The following is a 25,411-nucleotide window of genomic DNA, read 5'->3' on the forward strand; positions in this document are numbered from 1 at the left end:
ATAAAATTACTTCGGTTCTCATTTTGCGAAGGTTTATTCCAGCATTTATTGGAATTAAAAAAACAGTATTTATGACTGAGAGTGAATGATTTTCGATAATGGACTTTATACAAGGATATTAATAATAATATTTAAGGATAGGAAAATGGTAAAGGTGAAAATGAAAGTAGTTTTGTTTTCTCAGTTAGCTCGATCTATGACTAAACACTCAATAGATTGTGAATTAAATTCACGAATCTTCTGTCGTTTTTTGCGGTTGTAATCATTCTTATATCTAATCAAATGGTTACATCTAACAATTACGGTATGTACAAAGATTCCTCATGAATATAAGGGAGGTAAATTCCCGAACAGCAGATAAAATGCTTTTTTTTGTGACTATTATTTTATCAATGTTTACTTTAGGCTTCGTCTTTTACATAAGACGCCGTCCCTTCGAAAGTGACAAATAAACTGAACTAAGAAAGATGCGTTTTGACTAAATATGTTTTTCGAAAGCTAAATGAACTTTCTTTCCCTCGGTGCATATTGAAATAGCTGCCCTTTGGCAGCTGGGAGTAAAGCGCGTTTGATGTCCCTCTGCTCTATGTTACTCATGATCTGTGTTACATTTGAAAATATTTATCGTTGCATTTTTAATTAACTCCGCTGTTGAAGATTTACCTCCATGGTAAAGGGCCCGTGGACTGTGGATAGTACTTTTTAGGCATCCTTCGAGGAGTTTGACTTCGGGACCTTCTCCCACGGGGGTTGTAGAAGGATTGCGGAGGACTAGGGAGTCCTGAATAACGTAAGTTTTCCACGACTTCACTATTTTGTCTTCCTTCCTTCATAGTTGTTTTTATCCTCTCGATTTTGTTGAAGGGACTTTCATTGTGGAGATGCTCTATTATCCCCTTTCTATCAAAGCTATATGTGGATCTCTCAGTGTAAAGATACGGTGACAATGTCACAGAATCAGATCGCTCAATGTTGCCAATGATCAGTAGAAAGCCGTATGTCCCTCGAGGGTAGTGTCTTATCACAGTCGTCGAATCCCCTTGGCTTGGTTGGAAAAGTCGCAGCTGATGATGGGAGTGCCATTCTCCAATGTGGCACAACAAGTAGTTTTGAGTAAGAAGGTTACCATTTCTTTGCAGATAGGGAATATCTTGATAAAAAGAGGTGCCAGTACGTTTGCAGTTCTTACCTGGTCCCAGAACAACATGTATAACTGCGTCACCATTGGAGGTCCACAAGCCAAACAGATCTCCTCCGGTCTCTAGATGAGGGTATGCACGAATATACTTTTTCATTCTCTCGATATCTTCTTCAAACATAAAAACCTTGAAATCATGAGATGGGAACCGCTGGTAGCCAGAAGAAAACAACGTGCTTCTCAGCTGTGTACCTGATAGATATTCATCATTGCTTCGAAGCCTCTCTTCTCCTACATCCAAATGCCTTGGAACAGCTCCACTTGGGTGATACTTTTCTCCATCGTGATCTTTTTGGGGGTATGTAGAGCCTGGGTAATCTCCGGAGGGAGACCCTTCCATGTCTTCTTCCCTCTCAAAACTGCCCTCCAAACGACTGCGTGTATTGATGGTCCTAAATAGGTTTTCAGTTTTCAGAACTTCAACGTCAAGGCCTCTTGGACGACCTCTCTGTGAGTTGACGATATATGGCTCAAGCGTGACTTCTTGTCCTGAACGGTCGATTATAATTTTCATTTGAAGAAATCTTCCCTCTGTCCTATGGCTGCAATTTGCGACGTCTTTCTCACTCCTTCCTGAGCTAAAACACTTTGAAGAATCGCCATAATACCAATAACCGATATGCGAAAGCGAAGGATCCTTTTCAACTTCGCAGGAATGCTCTATTGAAACGATGTGGATCACAGGTTCGCCATCGGTAGTCCACAAACCAAACAGATTTCCACTGACCTCTCGCTTGTTATTGTCAAGAATAAGCTTCTTAATGAAAGCATCTTCCCTCTGGAAAATGTAAAGCTTCTCGTTAGAAGCAGCCATACCTGTTAAATGAAGGAAAAGACTGAAACACGGAGTCGGATAGAACGCCGGAAAGCTTTGTTTACAGCAAGATATCTGTTTAGCAAGCAAGCTCTTCACTCATGCGCAACGTGTCAGTTGATTTCTGGGAATTTCGGATGCTAACTGCATTTCAATTAATTTTCATTCAAAAATTCGTCAGTAAATCTTTCACAACTCAAATTTCGTTTGTAACTGCGAGAGTCATTAAGAATTCTGTTTTTCGAAACTCGTTTCGAAGTCGAAATGTCATTGGTTGTTTATAAAACCAGTTGACTGAAAGGATCAACGACTTCCTTTGTCACAATAGTCATACATCTATTTCAATCGGTGTCGTGACATTCAACTCTTGCATGTCTAACAACTTACCGCGGCCCGATTTTCATTGAAAGGTCGATATAGTCTGTTTGTAATATCTGGGTTGAAAGGAGAAGGAAAGTCCTTTTAGTGAGTCAGCATTTATCCAAAGCAAGGTACGGGTTTTAAAAATCGTTAGTCGTACTGAATTAACAGATTTAGCCATTAAAGGTCACAGATGAAGGCTTAGGAATTTAGATTTAAAGTTAAATATTCCGTTATTGCGGTGAGGCTTTCATGGTGTAGGTAGTTTTGTCTTCTTCGCAGCTGTTTTTCCGACTTGATTATTAAATGACCTTCTCTGATAGACACTATCGAGCCATTGAGACGTTTCGAATTACGCATCATTTGGTATATTGGACAGAACAAATCTGTAAATCTAAATTGTCTGAAACTGAACAATGTTTATGAATTTAATTTCAGTTAAGCTTACCCTTTCTGAGTGACAGCTTTGGAAAAAAAAAAGAAACAAATATGCCTAGGTATTCTTTGCGTTCATGAGCAAATCTTCCAAATAGTTTGTCTTTTGGTCCCCAGCTTATTTTGTTTTCTTATTTTGCTTCCTTTGGAAAGAGCATTTTAATGAGACTTGTATGTGAGGTCTGACCTTCCTGCATTTCTGAGAAAGAGGTTGGGTGACGTCAACATTTTAAAAAGTAATCCAATCAGAGAGAGATTTCTCGTCGAAGTCACGCCATGGATGTCTTCTAACAAGGACTTAACGTTGTTTACAGTTCTATAGTGTATCAGCCACTGGCCATCAGGGAAGCTCGATCAGTCTAGACCTAAACTTGCAGGATGGCATCTCAAGTACCCACTCTCGCAGTTTACTTTGCGAATCCCGAAAACTTTACTGACTATGAAGTTATAATGGTGATGCAGGGAAGTTAAAAGTTGTCATGACGGCAGAGGCTAGGACGCGAAATGATAGGAATGTTTTTACCGGGATTTACAAGCCTGGGTCTGGTGGATTCTTCCATTGGATTTCCTTCTACACTACACAGGTCTCAATTGAATGATACAGATTTTGTGCGCCCTTGATATCTTAACATTTGGCGAGGAGCTCAATGTTTACTGCTTCATAGGGCACAGAGGCAGCGCATGTGACAGAGAATGTGACAAAGGACACAATTTACGTACTGCTTTTAAGAGTATTTTTAAAATACCCGAGTAGACACCGCTCAAGAACTTGTTTTTTTTTCTGTGTGTAGTGCTAGCTTTGTTGTTAACTATTCAGAACTGTGGGTCTGTTCTAAAATTTTGCCACCTAGAACGATGGGCATCAATTGTAGTTCCTTACTCAGGTGCTTTAATTTTTCCCCTCATTTTCCCCTCATTTTCAAATGTCTTAAAACTTATATTCAACGGCCAAAAGCTGTATTTCCCGGAAACGATTAGGGAGTAGCATATAACTGAAATATTTTCAATGTATGTCACATTGAAGAAATGATTTGCTGTGAATTAATAGTCTATTGACAGACGGTCGAGTTTACGAATTATTCACTTTTCCTGAGAAATGAAGGATAGCTTTAGCTTAATTATTGGTCGTAGAAATTACGTACTGCTTTCAAAATATTGCTGTAAGACATGTCCAGAAATAGTTTTCCTCTAAACAACGCATCAATCGTGATTTTGCGAGACATTGATTGGTTGTTGTTGTTGTTTTAATAGTTCGCGACCTTGGTCAATTCTAATAACACACGATTCCGTGATCCGGTTATGATTGTTTATTAATTGTAGCAGGGTACTGAGGTACCATTGGGAGAAAAAATCCATACAATCACCTTCCAACGTTCTCATAATCCTCCTGAGTTAGTCAATATTAAAAAAAATTATTCATACCTTTCAACTCATAACGATTCTCTATATTTCTGAACCTAAGAAACAGCTTCCTTAATTATTTGCGTGCCAGAATCAAACGCTTTTATATTACCCGTCCTGCTCCGTTTCCCTTCCTGAAAAATTGTTCCTGGATACCAGCGGCTATGGGAAGGGATTTAATTTGTACACGATGTGGTTGTGATTGTTCCTTTACAGAATAGCTTTCATTTGTTGGATGATCCGGTAGAATGGAACAAAAACACGATTAAACAACAATAAATCTACTGCTTTATTCTATCTGACAGAGACTTAATTATGGCCTGGTGACACCATGTTAAGATAAAAGAAGGGGGGGGGGGGGAAGAGTGCATGGAGCCTCCTCTGACGACTTTGCATTGTTCCAATATTTCGAAAGCATTATACCCTTGATGGGTAGCTTGTGGTCTATCAAAGTTAACCATTATCCATTACAAGTAAAAAAAGCTGCTGGGAAATCACAACCTCATCAGAGAGTGGCGGTTGAATAAATTATATTTCTCTCTACAGTCGAACCTGTATTAAGCGCGGTCACTCATCGGGAATTGCGTGGTGACCGTTTAAAACAGGTTGACCGCTTGATACAGGTTCACCAGCAAATGATTTGCGTGATATTTGTCCTAACAGTCTAAAGATTAAGAAGAAAAAAATAATCTGCAATGCGTTGAGGAACTGTGAACTCAAAGTACTAGTATTGATTCCGTGAGACAACCATAGGATGAATTTTACTTGAGAGATTATTCTTAGTTTTTCTGAGTGGATCCGCTCTAAGTGACCGTTCAATACAGGTGGAGGGCAATACAAACAGGCCGTTGGGACTCAGTCAATGGCAAGAGAATATCAAATGAGATATCAAATGAGAATATCAAATATCAAATGTTGATATTCTCTTGGTCAAGGGTGACCACGACCGCCTAATAAGGTTGACCGCTAAATAGAGGTGAAAATTAAAGTACCTAACGGGAAAAAATTCCGGGTTTTTGACAACTGACCGCTTAACACAAGGTGACCGCTCAATACGTTGCCGCTAAATACAGGTTCGACCGTATCTCTAATAATGACCCTTTTTTAAAACTTGTGCAAAAAAAAATTGAGATATCATCATTCGGAAATGCTATATGAAGTCGAAGGTCCATGATGACCAATGTAAAGCGAAAATTCTGCTAAAAAACAAAATCTCTAAGTTGTTTTGTTGATAGAAAACACAACGCCGAACTCAAATTTTTTGGGCAACTCAGCGCAGTCCTTCTTTAGAGTTGCAAGTGAAATCATTATTTTTAGTTTCACAGAGGTAGTGTTCAGTCAAGTTTAACTTTGATCCATCGGTTCATCGTTAATGTCATTGTTTGATTCCCTGCGTGATTCAGTGAATTGAGAGGAAGTCTCTGTTATCTGAGGAAAGCCATGATGTGGGGGATTCTGGGCCATACCTCTTTGGAAGTTTGAATATTGTCCTCTTCCTTTGCTTATTATTGAAGCGTTGAATTGAGAGGAAGTCCTTGGTATCGGAGGTAAGCGACTGTGATGGGAATACTGGGTCATGCCACTTTGGAAATGTGACCGTTTTTCTCGTCCTCTGCTTATTGTTTGAGCAATTTCTGCATCCCTTTTGAAGGCATTCTGAGAATGTAAGAGAACTAGTTTTCCTTCTTGATAAGAATCATATTGTGATCTTGCTGTGTAAAGGTAAGGCGACAGACGAACATCGTCTGTCAAAATATTAGCAATGATCAGAAGAAAGCCACATGTCCCGTGGGGATAATGTCTGATGACAGTGGACGAGTCGCCATGACTTGGCTCGTAAAGGTGCAGTTGGTGATGTGAGTGCCATTCCCCAATGTGACACAGCATGTACTTTGTAGTAAGCAACTCCCCTTTTTCCTGGAGGTAAGGAATATCTTGATAGAATGAAGTTACCGTCCTCTTGCAGTTCTCACCAGGGCCTAGTACCATATGAAGCACTGCATCGCCATCAGATGTCCACAGACCAAAAAGATCTCCGCCGGTCTCAACGTTAGGGTAACGGAGAACCAGGTCTTTCATCATCTCGTAGTCTTCTTCGAAAAGGTATACCTTTAATTCACGCGGGTTGCATGCAAAGCCCGTCTCGAATCTGTAAAAGTCAGGGATTGCCAAGTCAGAACATGATTGTCTCTCTTGATGGATTTTGTCTGATGTTTGATTTCCATGACTTTCTCTTTGGTTAAGGGCTTCCGTTTCCTTTCCATTCCCTCCTACTCGCTGTTTTGTAGCTAAGTCTGCTCTGTTAACGTCGTCTTCCCGAAAACTGCCTCTTTCGTTGAGGGAGTCAACAATATTTGCTATGTCGTCATCTTCTCTGAATATACTACGTCTAGGAAGTGCATCTGCCATTTCTCCTCTCTTTGTTGTTGAAAATTGCGATAGAAAATACGGATTTAGTTCCACTTTTGATGACTGACCATCATAACTTGCCAGTATGAGTAGAAAATCCTCCATTCCGGCCTTTTCAGGGAGCCTTTTTTGGCCAACCGTCGCAATTTCAGTTTGCCCTGAACGAGGCATATATTGCCATTTTCCTAAACGAATCAAGTGGAACTTACGATACAGTTCGTCGCCAAGATCCTTAATTCTCGAGTCAAGGGAAGCGTTATTTGATGACAACACTTGTTGAGGCGAACTGACAGTTTCTATTCCCTGGCCAGTAACTATGTGAAGAACAGGTTCACCGTCGTTTGTCCACAGACCAAACAGATCTCCGCCGGTCTCAACGTTAGGGTAACGGAGAACAAGTTCTTTCATCATCTCATAGTCTTCTTCGAAAAGGTATACCTTTAATTCACGCGGGTTGCATGCAGAGCCCGTCTCAAATCTGTAAAAGTCAGGGATTGCCAAGTCAGAACATGATTGTCTCTCTTGATGGATTTTGTCTGATGTTTGATTTCCATGACTTTCTCTTTGGTTAAGGGCTTCCGTTTCCTTTCCGTTCCCTCCTACTCGCTGTTTTGTAGCTAAGCCTTCTCTGTTAACGTCGTCTTCCCGAAAACTGCCTCTTTCGATGAGGGAGTTAACAATATTTGCTATGTCGTCATCTTCTCTGAATATACTACGTCTAGGAAGTGCATCTGCCATTTCTCCTCTCTTTGTTGTTGAAAATTGCGATAGAAAATACGGATTTAGTTCCACTTTTGATGACTGACCATCATAACTTGCCAGTATGAGTAGAAAATCCTCCATTCCGGCCTTTTCAGGGAGCCTTTTTTGGCCAACCGTCGCAATTTCAGTTTGTTCTGAACGAGGCATATATTGCCATTTTCCTAAACGAATCAAGTGGAACTTACGATACAGTTCGTCGCCAAGATCCTCGATTCTCGAGTCGAAGGAAGTGTTATTTGACGAGAACACTTGCTGAGGCGAACTGACAGTTTCTATTCCCTGGCCAGTAACTATGTGAAGAACAGGTTCACCGTCGTTTGTCCACAGACCAAACAGATCTCCGCCTGTGTTTCTCGTGGGGTGAAAGCGAACAAGCTCTTGAATCATATCATAATCGTCTTTAAAGAGGTAAACTCTTGGGTTTGTTTTATCATCAGCTGCCATTGCTGCTTACTTCGAACATGAATCCATCGACTATTACTGCGTCTAAATCACTTTCAAGCAACGCTTTTCTGACTTTTGTTAACAAATGATATACGCGCATTTATCAAATGACCGAAGCTCTTCCGAGAAAAGGGTATATTTTGGTTTCAATGTCGTTCAAGGTCATTTATGTTCAATCGAGAATCTTTAAAGAAGTTTAAAAGCAATTGCGACCTAGAGACGTTACTTTCGATCTCGGGCATGTTAACAATAAAACAAAAATTTCATTTTCGATTGTTACCTCAGTTTCGACCAACGATGCTTATAACACCATCATTGTTATTCTTAAGTGTTCCGCGTTTTCCGGGAAATGTTTTTTACGTTTACAACAATGATATCTTCCTTTTGCGTGACAGCTAACAATGAGTTTCTCGGAAAAAAAATTTCACTGCAAGGAATATAATTTTATTTATCACGTTTTCTGGGAATTGTTTTTGAAGTTTACAACAGTGATGTCTCTGTTTTGTGCGACAGCTGCCAAACATTCGGAGAATCTTTCACTGACAGAAAATATAATGTCAGTCATCGCCTGATATGCAAATAACAAAAATTCAAAATTGCATATGTATTATAGCCTTCACATGGCATACATTTCCATCTACGTGGGGTCCTTTATGTGTCTCTTGTAATGAATCATGCAATTCTTTGCCTATAAAAGTTTTTATGTGATCAAATTATTTAAAAAGAACGACTCTCCCAAGCAAACCATCCACTGGAAGCCATGCCTTCTATGACCTGTCTGTCCCCTGATGAGTCTGGCTCACTTTCCACGGTCAGTGTTCCAGTCTGCAGATCAAACACCAGCTTTTCTTTCTTTCCAACATCTCCTCCTTTAGCGATAACTTTAAGACGGCTAGCCACAACTTCTGATTTCACTACATTTGTCACGCCATTCTCCCCTTTCATTTCTTCGTCTTTCTTGATTACAAACCTAAAGTCGAATTCTCTTGCATCCTGTTCGTTCTTTTTCTCTGTTTGGTCCATTGCGTTACGATTCTGACAGCTTACAGCTACTAAGGAAATTTTTATCAAGGAAATATATTATATAACATTTAATAGATATGTAATTGCCAAAGGGGTAAAGCCCTTGCGGAACAATTGACTTCGCTTTGCTATGCAAAATATTATTTTACATCGACAATGGGTTTGGAGAACTTTAGTCACGCAACATGCCTACAAAGTCCTTTCTAAGAAAAATATAGACATGACGTCATTTCGTGAAACCGAAAGTGAGCGACGCTGTATTATCGCAAAGCGACAGCAACCATTATCGTCTACGCGGAGAAACGAAAAACTTACCGAAAGCTGATCTCGAAAATGTCGTCAAATCCTCAACGCATTCAGCAGCACCTTGAGAACAGAGGAAGCGGCTCTGAGGCGCTGGTTTTCGACCCTGCTACCGGAAAATTGATGGTAAAGTCGCAACAAGAAGCCCAAAACTCCGATCGCACGGTTATGCTGGACATGAACAAGAGTGGATCTGGAGGCTTCTTTAACTACACTGTATACGCCTTCCACTTGCGACAAAGAATCATCAAAGACTATGTTTTGTGTTCTTGAACTATGACAACGAAGAAGGAAAGAGCATCTTTGGAACAATTTCTGGTCTGGTCAATAATGGTTGACGCGACATTTGCTTCGAATTTTGGTTTCATTGTAAAGGTACTTCATTCTAAAGGACAGACTTCTTTCACGTAATTCTTGCTTCATGCAAAGCAGTATAGACTGATTGAACTGTATCAAACGAGTTCGTTCAAGTATTTGATGTCAGTTGTTGTTTAGTAACGTTGTGGAGATATATTGTATCAATAAATGTTATAAACCTGCTATACACGTTTTACTTCCTTTACCTGAATCAAATATTCCAGAAGGTAAACTTCATTTTAAGGAAAGTTTCACATTTCAAAACAGTGTTGTCGTGTATAGAGTAAGTTGAACTGGAACTTTCTTCGGTAGTAATGAAATGTGTGCTTGAAATATGCTTCCGTTCGAATCAAAGAAACCGAAGCACTGTATCGGATATATTCATCGGCTGCAGTGCACTGAGCGCTTACTTCATTCAATCACTTTAATCCCTATTTCTCAGAAAAAGCCTCATACGGTTAGTGAGGGACTTTTAGCCTTTCTCGGAAACTGTGTAAAAAGGTATATCTACTTGTTTAAATAAATCACGCGAAAGTTGGATAAATATAGCGACAATGCAGAAATTGAAGCTATCACGAGCACCTTCTAGATACAACATAGATATTTTATCGAATATAACTTTTAGCTAACAGTGATTTAAAAGCAATCTAGTTTCTATACTAAAGAAGAAGTTTTCCTATTGTGCAGAGACCATCAATAACTCTGAGAGTAGCCGGTGATATCTTCCGTTTTGGCAGACGAATTATAACAGGTAATTTAAGCTCGATGGCAATTTTGAAGACGCTAAATTAACTAAAAAACCAAACCAATGACAAACAGTGAACATAGTTTAATCATTCTTTCATTGTAACAAATTGTTCTTATAGATCTAACGTATAAGTCAATTATCTGTCTGAAGACGAGAAAAAGTCGACATTTTCTGCACTAGCTCCCATATCTTGGCATGTCTTGCAATCGGGTTTTCTCTCGCTCGTCATGGGATACCATCTCAGAATTCCAGGCTGATCAAACCGGTGAAAACCTTCGGGCGGGTATCCAGCGTACTGCTGCTCTCTGCGGTTTGCCCACATGTAATAGGGAGCTTCTAAATCCTTCTCCAATGTGGCCAGTGCACTATCCTTACCCCGGCACAGTTCCACTAAGGCCAGCTTCACCAGCATGTTAGCGACTGGAATGATGTCAGAAGACAGCCCAACTTGAATCGTGGCTTTCACTTCGTCGTCTCCAATGTAAGGAGGATTGGCTTCGCGGGCTTGACGGAATGAGGACATCTCCTCTGCGGAGGCTTCCATCGCGGCATCAGCATAGATGCACGAGAAGCACGGGCCAGCCTTTGGTCTCACTCTCAACACTTCTCCTCCAGCAGCTCTGACAGCACATTTTCCGTAGAGAGTCGTGATACCAAGCTCAATTGATAGCGTATTGATGTTGAGCCTGCTTCTTATGTTGTCGGTCGCGGCGATAATAACATCGCATCCTTTCAGAATTTCTCTGGCTTCTTCTAGGCTGTTGATGTTGGTGTTGTGTATTTCTACCTCTGCAAATGGATTCTTGTCCAAGATATGGTCTCGCATGACATTGGTCTTCAGACGTCCAAGATCGCTCAATCCGCAAACATGGCGAATGATGTTATGCAGCTCAATTCGATCATAATCGACGAGGACAAACTTTCCAACTCCAGCTTTAGCAAGTTCTATTGCCACGTGGGAGCCACCACTTCCAAGACCAACCACTGCAACTTTTCGTTCCTCCAATAATTTCGACTCTAATATGCCACGGCTTCGTGAATAGAGTTGCGATTTCCGCGGTTGCCGCAAAACAGCCGCCTGCTCCAAAGGATCAGTTGACTTTGGTCTCACACAAGCTCTGACATGGTCATCTTCAGATACCAGGATTGCAATCTGTGGTTCTTCGAGCGCAGGAAGAGTGGAAACTAGATCAGAAGCAATTTTCTGAACCTCTTCACCCGAAGGTAATTCTCGAAAGATCTTGAAGGCGACTCGCTTTTCTGGTTCATCTTTATTGTTACTTTCCACGCGGACATGGATTGTGTCACAATCGTCAAATACTGTCACGGAAAACCGCTTTTTAACAGCTTCTTTATCTCTAAGAAGATCGGTAAAATTAGGCTGCAAAAAGCAGACTACTTTGCGCTGATCGTCTTTGTCGCTCATCGTATGTAAGTCTTGTTCCTCCTGACAAAACCAAAACTACAACAGTTTACTGAAATTGAAATGTATAAGTTGATATTTATCATTTCTGGGAAATTCAACTATGCTTTGATTGGTTGATCAATTTCGTGTGAGGCTTGCTTTTTCTCGGAATTCAATAAACAACAGAACAAATCTAGTTTCAAAACTCTTTTTATCTGGCCCCGCTTTTGTTTCACGCACAAGTCTTCTTGGAAACAGCCTCGCAACATTACTTTGTGAAAAAAAATTTATACGATTGCAGTCATTTTTTTTTCGACATGCCACTCGCTATCTTGCTCAGCCTGAAGTCCTCAACGCAAAACTGCAACAACATTTTGCGTTAGTCTTGAAAAACATATACTGTTGTTTATTTTAGCGACAAATATTCGGCATATTTATAGGAAATTGTAGTGTCATGCTACAGAAGTTTCGAGTTATGAAACATCTTCCTTAATTTCCGGGAATCCTCCCTACACGAACCAAGCATGTCAAGTTGAGGTGTTTGTCACGCAGAAAGTACGAGAGGACGCATGTAGTAATGAGAATCATTAAAAATTGAAAGCATCTATTAAAAAAAAACACAAAAACACAAAAACACAAAAAGGAAAAATCTGTTTCATTGATGTAATATTAAGAGCAACAAGATAAAAATTTTCAATTTTATTAACCCGAGACATCGGTAATTCAGGAGCGTTACAGGCTCATATGACAAAAATAGAAATTTATTAATTTGCTTAACCATCCTTTTAACTCAAAACTTTAGATTGCACAAAACTCTTTTTATAGCTTAGGTTCCAAAAGGTGGAAACTTAGTAAAAGAAGTGTTTCCTCAAGGTCTTTACGGATGACAGGATTGCCCGATGGAATTTTAAGTAAGAATTTAAGAGAGCAGGGAATCTGACCCGAATTACAACGGTCGGAGGCAAGTATCCCATCTCCTCGCTTCTTTCCCCCTTTTTCATTGGGAGTATACTTGGCTCGCTCTCTTGGGCAGCGTTGAGGAATACTTTTGCGGGTCTCCAATCTCGCCTCTGATTAGACCTGCGAGCTTTAAGTTCGCACGAGAGTTTGCGAGGGAAAGGGTTTTGTTTAACCGCAGAGGAACTTATGATATCTATCATCTTCGATCACTCAAAAACCCCATTCGGTAAAAAGAGTAGGGAAGGAGGAGCAGGTTAGGTAAGACGAAACTTAAAGTGAAATCTCTATCCAAAAGAGAGTCATTGTTCCCTATCATTCTCACGACGCAGGCATAAACGACCGCAAAATTAGGATCTGAAGCATCATTATTCAGCTCAATGATGCAATGATGATACATCGATCATTCCCTTCAAAACACTGAGCACCACAGCTGATCTCGCATGGTAGTACTTAGGCTGTATGACAACGTGTTTTCGAATATTGTTGGATTCAGGTGAATAAGTCTATAACTGTATTTGTTCTAGAGAAACAAACAGCGTAACAAAATAAAATAAAACAGACAGGATTTAGCAGTTGAATAAATCAGTAAATGAGGGAAATGAGACACGTTATTTTAAGTATCATGGAACCGACCGAATTTTATTTGGGAGATTGAAAACTTGAAACAGGCCACAATAGACGATATACATTCCCGGCCGAAGTCTGGGCCAGGTCACAGATTTCATCTGTTTGAATATTCAAACAGGAACTTTTTATCCGGAAGCGTGAATGGCCAAATCAACTTTTGGAACATTAAGAAAAGCACTAAGTATCACAATGAACAGAGCAAACCAAAACGTAGCTACATGCTGTTTGCTTCCATTCATACTAACTAAATTTCCCTTGGAGTTACGATTAAGCAGGTTATTATAAACTGACTTAAAATTTCTATCTGTACTGAAGAAAAAATTCAGCTCGATCTGTATCAGTACATCGTATCAACTTCTTTCCTATGATCTACATTACTGAGCAGCATTTGCAGCACTTGGTGGCCGGGGTTTTTGACTCGTCACGAACCATCAAGGGTTGCTTGACATCTCGCTCCTCCCTGTAGCCGCTAACAACTTCTTCCGGAGAATTTATTTCGCTACTTTCATTGAGACCTCCTACTGTGCAGTGCTCGGCGGCCGGGTTTTTTGACTCTTCACGAACCATCAAGGGTTGCTTGACATCTTCTTGCTCCTCACTGGAGCCACTAACAACTTCTTCCGAAGAATTTATTTCGTTACTTTCATTAAGACCCTCTGCTGTGCAGTGCTTGGCGGCCGGGTTTTTTGACTCTTCACGAACCATCAAGGGTCGCTTGACATCTTCTTGCATCTCACTTGAGCCAGTGATAACTTTGTTCAGAGAATTTATTTCGTTACTTTCATTAAGACTTTCTGCTGGATACTGCTTGGCAGCCAGGTCTTTGGACTCGTCACGAACCATTAAGGGTCGCTTGCCATCTTCTTTCATCTCACTTGAACCAGTGACAACTTCGTCCAGAGAATTTATTTCTTTATTTTCATTGAGACCCTCTGCCCCTTCTATTAAGCTTGGGTTGCGTACACATTTAGAGCGGAAAGGGCTCTCTGTTGGCAAGAGCTTAAATCTTCCTGAAAACAACTTTCGATGACTGGTTTTGCTCTCTTTGAATAAAAAACAGCCGACACTCACCGAGTCATATGTACTCTCGTGTGTTTCAAAATTGGCAATGAACAACAAAAAGCGACTCAACCCATACTTAGGCATGTTTGTCCACACTGTTCGTTTATCTCCGTTACTCGGTTGCTTGAGGCCGATTTTATGATGGGAATGCCATTCGCCAATATGGCAAAGTCCTTCCTTACCAGTCAAATGAGAGCCAACCTTCTCTAAGTACTCCACGTCTTGGAAGAACGAGGTGGTAGTTCTCTGACAATTTGTACCGGGACCCAACACGAACTGGACCACTGCCGTGTAATCATCGTACCACAGACCGAACAAATCTCCACCCGTCTCAAGATCTTGATTTTTGAAAACCCAAGCACAAATTTGCTTGTACTCGCTGACATAAATGGCCACCGTGAATTCTTTATCTGTGGACATAAGGAAAGTAAACGGGTCAACTCGATCCTTTTGAAATAGAAAAAAAGACCTGTCTCGGGTAGGATTGTGTCTGATCTACAGAACATTTCCTAGAAGCGAAACAAGGCAACAAGAATTCGTTGAGATATTAGTATTTCTCTCAGCGTAAACCTAGCGTTTCCCGCGAATAGGGGCGAATAATCTCAGTGGTCTCTTAGAAAAATGTAGCTAGCTTTCATGGAGTGCTTGTGAGGATATGACATGACTACCTTATTTGTTTAACCACGCTAACTTAGTTAAAAAATATTCTTCGTCACTGCAACTGTGCAGAAGAAAGTTCATTTTCATATGTTTTGATGTTACTAAATTTAGATATGATAGATCGCTTTCCGGGAAACAAAGGAAGCCCTGAGTCTTCATTGCGTTACTCTGTAGTTGCGTCACGCACACCCTAACAATCAACAATCAACTTGTTCAATCAAATTTTAATAAGCTTTATCATCATGGCAGTCTTTGCTCTACGACTGTACAATTTGCACTAGGCATGATAAATGTACTTTGCTCAGAACTGAATGGAAAATGTGCTATAAATTAACCTTCTTCATCTTCTTGAAATTTATTACCTCAGTTAAAAATAAACTTATCATTTGCAACAATATTGACTCGCAAAATGCTACTTTCTATTCAAGCAAAGTTGATTCATGGTATCAAGAATCTTTTGCTTAACTACCTTAGGTGCAAGTCTCGGAAGCTGTAAAGGCATTCTTAACTTGATATTCAGAATATCAAGTATAATAAGCGTTAATTCGCTAAATTCAATGTTTCTTTAACTAACAATTAACACTGAACTGAACTAGCTGCGACTTGCAAAATCTATGATTATGATTGGTTTTGAATAACACATCTGCAATTATATCCATAATGTCGCATTAACAGCTCTTCTCTTTCTTCAGTTCCTGTTCATTCGCTTAACCAATGAGTTAAGAATTATGCTAAACGTCTTCCATTTGTAAGTCCCCCTGCAATGTCGTTGCATGTTTATGCTGGATTTTAGTTGAATTTTTTGTTGAATCTAAGTAATTTAACTGATCCAAAAAACCTGCTTTCTCAATAAATAAGAAAAAAACAACAGGAAAAGCGTTCGATTTTTATCACCACTATGAAAAGCAATCTGTGTTTTGTTTTACAGCAATACACAGCGGAATTGAAAAGGCCAGCGCCTTCTTATTTCATAAAGAATTGACAGCCTACCATCTTCATTGCCACCGCCCCGTTCTTCATCAAATGGCTGCCTTTGTGTAACTACAGGCCGCTCTTTGGGCACGGAGATAGCCTTCTTAGACAATTCCAGTAAACCCACTTTTTCCTTCTGGTTCAGGCACTCTGCATCTCCCGCTAAAACCTCAAGACACCTTGAACGGAAGGGGCTTTCATTTTGCAATAAAACGAATTTTCCCTGCCGAACCGGCTTCCTCTTATTGGTATTCTTCTCGAATTCGAACAGGAAGCATCCTGTGCTGGCGGATAAATTTCGGTTTTCAATGTTTGCAATGAACAGTAGAAAGCGACTCAGCCCATATTTAGGCATGTTTGTCCAAACCGTTCGTTCATCTCCGCCACTTGGTCGTTTAAGACCGATTGTGTGATGAGAATGCCACTCACCAATGTGACAGAGCCCTTCCTTGCTAGTCAAATGGGAGCCAACCTTCTCCAAGTACCTCACATCTTGGTAAAACGAACCCGAAGTCCTTTGACAATGTTTGCCAGGCCCCAAAACGAGCTGGATCACTGCAGTGTGATCATTGTTCCAAAGCCCGAACAGATCTCCGCCGGTTTCTAAACTTCGCTCTTTTAAGACCCAAGCGCAAATTTGCTTGTATTCACTGGCATAAATAGCCACACGGAATTCTCCTTGACTCGACATCAAGCGGCAAAATTAGAAACCACAAATGATTTATGAAAGTGGCTAAGTTGAAGCTGATTTGGTTTTCTTCAAAGGAAGAAAGAACACCCTGTTTTCGAAAACAGCGAAAATAAAGCAATGTGTTCACGAGTCAACATAATGGTTGTTTTTCCAACGTGAATAATTATGGTTTCCCGGAATTGCTTAATTTATTCACTCATGGATCTAGAGCGTATCGAGACCTATTTTTGTCTTTTTGCATAGAAACAAATTCAACTCTGCCTTTTAAAGCATCTTTGTCTTTTTCACTGAATTTATTCGGGGAGCTCTGACTAAATCTTCTGTGGCTGTGATGTATCTGAAAACTTTTAAAAACTACGATGCTTCACAGCAAATGGTTTTAATAATTCAAAACTATGAAAGGCAATATTTGTTTGTTAATGATTTCTCAGAAAGCTATTAAACTCTAGCCGTTATGTCGAGCAGAACTATGACCTCCAGCGTACAGGAAGTTGTTGAAATAATAAGATTAAAATAATACGTGTCGGCATACATCACTAACTCAGATTCTACTCTCTGAATATCTTAATAAGTGGATACATTTGTGCGGTGCTTTCCATTTTATTCTAAATACCTTCAAATCTTGGAAAGAACAAAAAAAGGCAACTATCCCCTAGCTAACCATATTCTGAGTGTCACTGAATGGAATGACTATGATTTCTAAGAAACCAGTTTGGTTATTCGTATCATTAACTCAGTGGCTAAGATTATATTTCAATTCTCATTTCGTGACACATGAAAATTGACCATTCGTTTCTAGGAAATTCGTACTTCGTAGAATAATTTTGATTGTATGAAACAACCAAGCAGGACTTCTGTAACACTCATCAAGCCATCCTCAAAGTGAAAGCATCGAGGAGAGTCGCCCTCTTAAGGATGAGTTGGAGCAAACAGCAACAAACACGCCTGGGATTTGAAAAAGACATAATAGATGGCAAGCTGAATAACGTGACTTGGATCAACCCCAGGTCTGCTGGAAATACCAGAGTCGAGTGGCGAGTGAACACAAACAACGGGAACAATTACACGCTTCGTGTTTACGTCCCGGAGGAGTTTCCAAACGAATGCCCTGTATTAGTTGTAAGTTCTCCTTCTTCTGTTTTACGGAAGAAGGACGGATCTCTTCTCCAGTTTTCCAGCAGCGAAGATCACGTTTATGGCATACACGATGATCTGACGGAAATTTGCCATTTTAATAAGGGCATTTGGTCGAGTGAAAATACCATCTACCAAGTGTTGATGAAAGGTCGCATCTGGCTGGAAGCGTACGAGATCCATCGGCAAACCGGTGAAAATCTTGAGAAATATCTCGCACACATGAATTGATTCAAAGGGAAATCCTATTTTTGAACTGCGTTGCAACATGAACAGTACGTAGGAAAAAAAGCCGTTGAATAGCCTAGAGATGAACAAACAATTGCGATATTTGTAGCATTAGATATTGATTCTCATCCACTGTTACCGACCTTATAAGCATAAAAAAGCGTAAAAGTAATAAGTTGAGAGACTGTTACTCGATATTTAAGTCAAGAAAATGTCTCATTTAAGGGCAATGTAGTAAAGGATTCCTTTAAATTGTCTGTGTGTAGGATACTTCGGTGTTTGTGTGCAAGGAAGCTTTATATTTCTTAGCAAGGTACTAACTCTGACAGATCTATTTGGGGCATCGAATGCTAAAGAACTAAAGAGACTGTCATTAAATATTTCCTTCAAAGTTGGAGTACTGATATATTTAGATTTAGCGGTCCATGTGTGCAGTAAATTAGAAAGGTTTTCGATTTAATACCTCAACAAAAGAGAATCTTGTTTACTTTCATTTTTCTGGGAAAAAAGATGATTCATCGCATTGAAATCCGGCGAGGTGGACATTCCCTCGAGCAATAAAATTGTATTGACGCATTAGATAAAGTAGACGTGATAACCCATGCTCTTTATAAAAGCAGTATCACTCGTGCGAACTAACTCCTTGGAAAACCCTATGTACGAAGGACTTGTTTCCACTGCAGTAACACCAACATTGTTTTCCTTGAAAGCTGATACTGACTGACAATAGCATGATTTATGGAATACATGAATTAAAAAACCAACTAGTGCCTAGTCGCTCCATTTTCTAGTTATTTAGAGAATCTCCCGTTTAAACGATAAAAGGTCGCTAAGAAGCAACAAGTAAAAGACAAAGTCTACTCCTTTAATAGCGATGTTATTTCTCCCTCGCACGGACTACAAGTTTCCCAGTCGTAGGGTCGAACATCAACACTTCTTCTGTGGAGCTTTGCAAGTTTTCCCAAAAGTTTTCACTCCTTTGATAGGGATTTCGTACCACCCTATCGCGGGCTTGAATTTTTCCTGTTGCAGGGTCAAATACCAAAACGTTGTCGCTATTGGAAGAAGACTGAAAGAAGTCTGTGTTCAATGAGTCGCTGTTATCAGAAATGATTTTAATCTGTGCTGCTTTGGCGCGCGCTTCCTGTCTTGTCATAACTGCCATCTTTCCTGTGGAAAGGACTACGACTAAGATGAACCCAGAATACCGTTCAGGGTTTTGGGAGAACTCGGTCACCGATGGACGACGTGAGCTTTGACTGATATTATTAGCTTGCTTATAGAAAGCGGAGATGATGTCAGGCAGTGAGTTGTTATTTCGAGGCACACGTCTACTTTCCTCAGCACCCATGATCGATTCGAAGAACTTCACAAGCGATATTAGCAAAGTTTTAAGAGTTTATCTTTCACAAGTCGTCGCTCATCATTTGAATCTCAGGAAATTCCAATGTAACAAATAGAAGAACTGCGAAATAAATGCTTATTACAAACCTCAGGTCTATCAACTTATGATTTCGTCATTCCTGAATGCCGTTTCGTGGTTCAACATTCTTCGAACTTTTTGGTCAGCGGAGGTAAAATGTTTACACTTTCTGAGAAATTCGGGAAGCGCAGTTGGCGACTAGAGAGGTTCTATTCTCTCATGGTACCATATCTTTTTGATAAAATAAAGTTAAAAAATTTTTTTTTTGAAATAATTTAATTCAGGGAAAAGCAAGGGCATTAAAATCGGCAAAGAAAGAGAACTTACATTCGACGTAGAACAGGGTAAAATATGTGACTGCGGTAACTGTAACTTTCCAACACCACGATTAACTAATACAAAGTGATTTAAAATTTCGACAATTAATTAAGTAAAGGTGATAGGAAAGAAATTCAACCAACTTGAAATGACGATACTTACATTGTTACGATTACTGAAAAACTGCACTTGCACTCGACGAGAAAACATTGTCCGAAGACGAAATGAATAACGTAAATACTGCTCGAAAGCGAACTGTGACTAGCGTGACTGCAGAAAAAAAGGGAAAGGCCCCCTGAATAAAGAAAACTAATTTTATACACGCAGGAAAAACTGAAAATTAATGCCTGCGAAACTGGAAGTGTAACTGGCGCCAATAATTATAAATGGAACAATAATGAACGAAAGTATGCGATATGGAAAACAAAAGAAGCTTACTAACCGGTGTAACAAAACATTTATTGAGACGACGCGAAACAGCAACAACACTCTAGAGACACCCCTAATTAACAATTGACAACACTGATTCCGCTCGCTAAGACCTTACAATATAGTAATTCGCAGCCTCCAATAATTTCATTCGGACGTGACATAAACATATGCAACTTTTTGGTCAGAAGTTAATTTCAAAGCAATGACCAACCTGGAACTTTCCAATGCGCTCGCTCACGATGCAAAAATTGTCCTTTCATTCATAGCGCAGAGAAAATGTCGGGACCCAAGAGATCCATTACGATCACTGATCACCTCACGTGTACCTCTGCCAATGTCATCTACTGCGTAATGAACTTGCACTTATTGCAAAAAGTTATACATCGGTGAAACGGGAAGACGACTAGATGACCGATGCCGAGAATACCTTCGCGATATGGAAAGAAATGATAAGGACGCACCCTAACCAGTCGCTAGACACTTCATTTCCGAACAGCCCCATACTACATTATGCATTCAGTTCTTGGATAGAGAAAACAATGACAAAGACAATACATTTCCACTGGGAAAAACAGATTTGTTTTACAATAGTATGGAGCTCTGCGGAAATTTAACCGACACTTTAATCTCCCCAACCGTTCTAAGCAACATATGGCAGTTTGCGGCCTTCTCTACATCTAAGCAGCTCGGAAAGCCGCAAAACTCGAGAACAAAAATTTGTCTTTCAAATCGGCACTCTTATATTAGTCCTCGCGGTATCAAAGAACGCTTTTCATTGAACTAATTCATTCTTGTGTTCTCGTCACTATATTCCCACCAATAGCGTAGCTCCATTTTCTGCAAATAATCCCACAGGAACCCAAAATTCCTCCAGTCGCTCTAATGAAGTCTAATAACGCTCGAAACATCAGCTTTTGAACTCTTTACAGTGGCCAATTTACGTTATCAACTTAGTTGATAATTCTAAATTACCCTTTCACACTCTCCCACCGACGCAGCACTACAGTTTAAGTTTAGAAACTTACCCCCTTTATACTTTCGAAGTAGTTTCGAAACTCTGCAGAGTATATAAAATTCGAATGTCTAAAACAGCTCCCCCCCCCATAGCGACATTTGGGTTTCCACATCGTACCTGTCACAGTTGTACACTACACCTAACTGTTTATCGAAGATTTGATGAAGGGATAGGTCATACCGAAACACACAGAATGGATACTACAACATTATTTCATGAAGACAGGGATCCACAGAATAATAACGCTTTTTTGAAGGTAAGAGGTTTACGTATGTACATTCGCACGATTTTATCTAACCATCATCAGTTTTCATGGACGATTTGAACGCAGCAAAGTCAACGATAGGAAATTCTGTTTGAGATCAACCAAAATGTTTAGATTTATTGGTTTTTTTATGCGGTATTTGATATTTTTCGGCGGTGATTATCGATATTCACGATTTTTTTTCAAAACGTTAAGACTGAGGCAAAATTGAAGGAACGGAATAAATTAATGATATCGGAAGAAGTTACCGCGACTTGTTTCACGGTTATGTCACTCTCTGGAGCTACGCGAGTAACGAAACTAATTTCTTTGATATTTTCACAAGTTTCCAGAGGAGGTAGTAGGTTTGGTTATCAAAATTAAATAAATTGTAGTTTCAAATAAGTTCGCCCTCACGTACCTAAATTTTTTTCCAGAGTCCAGCTCAGTTGCTACTCATCTCCAAAGACAAACGAACTCACAATTGAAAACTTAATTCAAAACAGTTTTCATTTCATTCTCCGAAAGTAATTATTCTTGATCAGACAAAAAGCACGTGCCTCACTTTTCAAGCTTGCGGCTGCAAGCGAAACTGAAAAGTTATATCAAAGAATAATGTCACGACCATAAGACGCGCCAAGCTGATAATAAATTTAAAAGGATATTAATAGCGGGTGATGTATCAGACTCCTGAACTTCCTTGGGTTTCCCACAAATATGAATAATCTCGTCCTTCATCAAGTGTGAACAAACACTTGACTGGAGCCTCGAGTTTTGATGTTTATCAAAATTATTCCCTTTTTCGTAACTCGCTTAGCTTCTGATAGTGACATAACGAAACAAGTCAGGGTAAATTCTTTCGCTATCATCAATTCATTCCGTTCCTAAAATTTTGCTGAAAAATATTTATTCCGCATTATAGACAATAAATCTAAAAAAATTCCCATTTATCATTTCCTATTTGTATTCCCATCTCATTTTCCCATTCCTCACTCCCCATTCCTCATTCCTCATTCCTCATTCTCCATTCCTCATTCCTCATTCCTCATTCTCCATTCCTCATTCCTCATTCCTCATTCTCCATTCCTCATTCCTCATTCCTCATTCTCCATTCCTCATTCCTCATTCCTCATTCTGCATTCTCCATTCCACATTCCCCACTCCTCATTCCCCACTCCCCGTACCCCATTCCTCATACCCCATTCCTCATACCCCATTCCTCATACCCCATTCCTCATACCCCATTCCTCATACCCCATTCCTCATACCCCATTCCTCATTCCCCATTCCTCATTCCTCATTCTCCATTCCTCATTTCCTATTCCTCATTTCCTATTCCTCATTTCCTATTCCTCATTTCCTATTCCTCATTTCCTATTCCTCATTTCCTATTCCTTATTTCCTATTCCTCATTTCCTATTCCTCATTCCTCATTCTTCATTTCCTATTCCTCATTCTTCATTTCCTATTCCTCATTCCTCATTCTCCATTCCTCGTTCCCCATTCCTCATTATCCATTTCTCATTCCTCATACCCCATTCCTCATTCCTCATTCCTCATTACTCATTCCTCATTCCTTATTCTTCATTTCTCATTTCTCATTCCTCATTCCCCATTCCTCATTCCCCATTCCTCACTCCCATTCTTCATTTCCAATTCCTCTTTCTCGCTTTTCTTAACATCCGGTTGTTCGCCATCAACTTTACCAATCGTGACATCTTCAAGTTGTTATTCGTTATCAGTGCGATATCGTGACCCCAGACACGAAATATGATTAATCCAAAAAAAAATTAATCAATGATTAGTGATTAAGCATAAAAGTTATAATCTGGCGTAGTAGGAAGATATGTTCTCCTTTTGCTTTTAAATATTTACAAAACTCTCGTTGTATAGCCTACCAGTCAATAATAGGATTATTGATTGGTATTATTTTGCTACCAATGTTTGTTCTTTGTACATCTCAGCGTCTCTTACACCTATCGCAACGATTTCTCTCTGTTAGGTAGCGCCACACAAATATATCATGAACAATCTTGTCAATTGACTCCTGCAAATGGTAACACCTAATATGTGGTTTTCGTTTGAAATTGATGAACTCGAGAGTCTCGGTTAAGAAAATTTCCGTTAGAACACTGACTAAGTTTTTTCGTTTTTATAGGTGGCTTATTCAGATGTGATCTGCGAGCCAACAGCAGTTGGTAGCCCTCGGTGCCTTCACCAGTTTACCAAAACAATTTATGAAGGCACTATCCTCGGCACATACTGGGTACTGACCATTGTGTTCGGCGGTCTTCTGTCCTTTAGCTATGGCTTGGTTTGTGGTTTCCTGAGCTTTTTTATGATTTGGGTGGCCTCTCCATTTGTCCGCTTGTTTTTGATCCCACTGGGGCTGTATGGTAAAATCTGGAAGTTTTTTGTCGAATGCTTCTACGATCCCCTGTACGAGTCATGTGGTAGGATCTTCTCCAATGTCAACATAAACTTTAATACCAGAGCTATCGAACATGTGTAGTTATTTAATGCTCGACGGTCACTCGATGGTGACCTTGTATTATGTCATATCTAGACATAAAATAAAATACCAATATGTTTGCTGTAATGACCAATTTGACCAAACAAGCTTGGTCAATGAAAGATTTATTATGTAGCATTAAGATTTCCCCTTATTAAGAATCAAGAACTACTTGTTTATTTCGAGAAACGGGAAAGAAAGCCAACTGTTTTGTAGCACAATAAACCCACGAGAGTCGTTTAATTCTCCTTTATTTTGATTGTCTTCCACCGCTTTTAGCGACTCCATCTCCGACCATGTCCAAAAATTACGAACTTTTTTTCGCTGCAAGCAATTCTCTTTTTTTGCACGGAACCAAAGCGGACAATCTCTTGCCCGCTCGGGTAGCCAATCAGAACATTGGATTCGCTTGATACCACCCGTGGGCACTGCCAGCGATATAACAATTGAGCAGTACAGAGCCTTGAGCCAAACTGCGATGAAGTAAATTTGGAATGCTGATTTGATCACTAAGTCTACCATTCAAATGCTATCTCGTCAATAGCGGTTCATAGTTCCACGCGGCGTGTAGCCCGGTCAGTTTGTACCTTTGAGCAATTTCTACCATCCTCTTTGGGACAAAGGGTGAACTACCAAGAAATGATGATAAAACTTTAAGAGAGTAGAAGAGGAATGTGTCAAGAAACGTGTGTCTGAAGTAGTCCAAGTGGGCTCATTAGCTCATTCATGCTGAAAGCAATGAATGAGGGATCGTGGTGGAGGAGATGTAGACGGAAGTTGTCGACCGTGGACGGAAGTTGTATTCCGTGGACGGAAGTTGCATTGTGGACCGTAAACGGAAGTAGTCTCGCATGCTATCCCTCCCCGCTTAGTGAAAGTCAAAATTAATTTCGATGAAGCTCAGAAACTCGCGTGGAAAGAAATAATATGTCTTTATGGTTTAAAAAAATAACAACCTCAAATCACATTTCCGAACTTCTAAAAATGCAACTTGAATCGAAAAGGCAAAATGTTCGCACCTACAGTAAGGGACCCGTAGCGGGTCCATTTCAAAACAGGCGGTGACCACGCAGTAGAGCATCAGCATCAGAGGCAGCCATATTGGCAAGCCGCACATTTGCGTTCGTCTTCAGTTGGTTTAAAATAATCATTGCTGTATCATTGTGCTTGTCCTCGGGAACTCTTCAACATACAGTCAACACATCAATTATAGCGGCCAAGTTAGTGTAAAATTTCCTTTCGAGCTCCATTATTTCGGTCCGGACTCGAGGCTCGCTCAAACAAAAACAGCAATACCAATCCGGTCAGTACAAAATGCAGAATGCAGACTGGGTACAAAATGCAGACTAGGTACAAAATGCAGACTGAGAATTTATACTGTCTTTTCGTCTGATACGTGATCATATGTCATCTTACAACTTACCGAGTGTCACGCAATCGCTTTTCCGCAACCATCTTTTACGATTATTTGCAC

General features: G+C 39.9%; 5 protein-coding genes across 5 annotated transcripts; 1 reads left to right on the forward strand and 4 right to left on the reverse strand.

Annotated features, from left to right (window-relative positions):
- Nucleotides 1-81: 81 nt before the first annotated feature.
- Nucleotides 82-2,133, reverse strand: LOC131785799 (uncharacterized). The gene has a single exon (XM_059102743.2). The coding sequence runs from the start codon at nt 2,010-2,012 to the stop codon at nt 660-662; it is 1,353 nt and encodes a 450-aa protein (XP_058958726.2). The 5' UTR covers nt 2,013-2,133; the 3' UTR covers nt 82-659.
- A 2,340-nt stretch (nt 2,134-4,473) lies between these two features.
- LOC131785783 (uncharacterized) lies at nt 4,474-8,180 on the reverse strand. Its single transcript, XM_059102725.2, has one exon. The coding sequence runs from the start codon at nt 7,821-7,823 to the stop codon at nt 5,553-5,555; it is 2,271 nt and encodes a 756-aa protein (XP_058958708.2). The 5' UTR covers nt 7,824-8,180; the 3' UTR covers nt 4,474-5,552.
- A 2,140-nt stretch (nt 8,181-10,320) lies between these two features.
- On the reverse strand, nt 10,321-11,724 carry LOC131785796 (ubiquitin-like modifier-activating enzyme 5). The gene has a single exon (XM_059102740.2). It carries the CDS (start codon nt 11,678-11,680, stop codon nt 10,391-10,393), a length of 1,290 nt encoding a protein of 429 aa, XP_058958723.2. The 5' UTR covers nt 11,681-11,724; the 3' UTR covers nt 10,321-10,390.
- A 1,296-nt stretch (nt 11,725-13,020) lies between these two features.
- LOC131785792 (uncharacterized) lies at nt 13,021-16,720 on the reverse strand. The gene is made up of 2 exons (XM_059102734.2): nt 15,959-16,720; nt 13,021-14,718 (listed from the first exon to the last, which is right to left on the reverse strand). Exons 1-2 carry the CDS (start codon nt 16,629-16,631, stop codon nt 13,616-13,618), a joined length of 1,776 nt encoding a protein of 591 aa, XP_058958717.2. The 5' UTR covers nt 16,632-16,720; the 3' UTR covers nt 13,021-13,615.
- A 4,607-nt stretch (nt 16,721-21,327) lies between these two features.
- LOC131785805 (caveolin-1-like) lies at nt 21,328-24,162 on the forward strand (the record flags this gene model as incomplete). The annotated part of the gene is given in 3 exon segments (XM_059102748.2): nt 21,328-21,361; nt 21,364-21,437; nt 23,584-24,162. Coding segments are annotated over 3 exon segments (462 nt in total), but the record flags the coding sequence as incomplete, so codon positions are not given.
- Between the last annotated feature and the right edge of the window lie 1,249 nt (nt 24,163-25,411).

Source organism: Pocillopora verrucosa, chromosome 14 (assembly GCF_036669915.1).
Source record: "Pocillopora verrucosa isolate sample1 chromosome 14, ASM3666991v2, whole genome shotgun sequence".
Taxonomy (NCBI): Eukaryota; Metazoa; Cnidaria; class Anthozoa; order Scleractinia; family Pocilloporidae; genus Pocillopora; species Pocillopora verrucosa.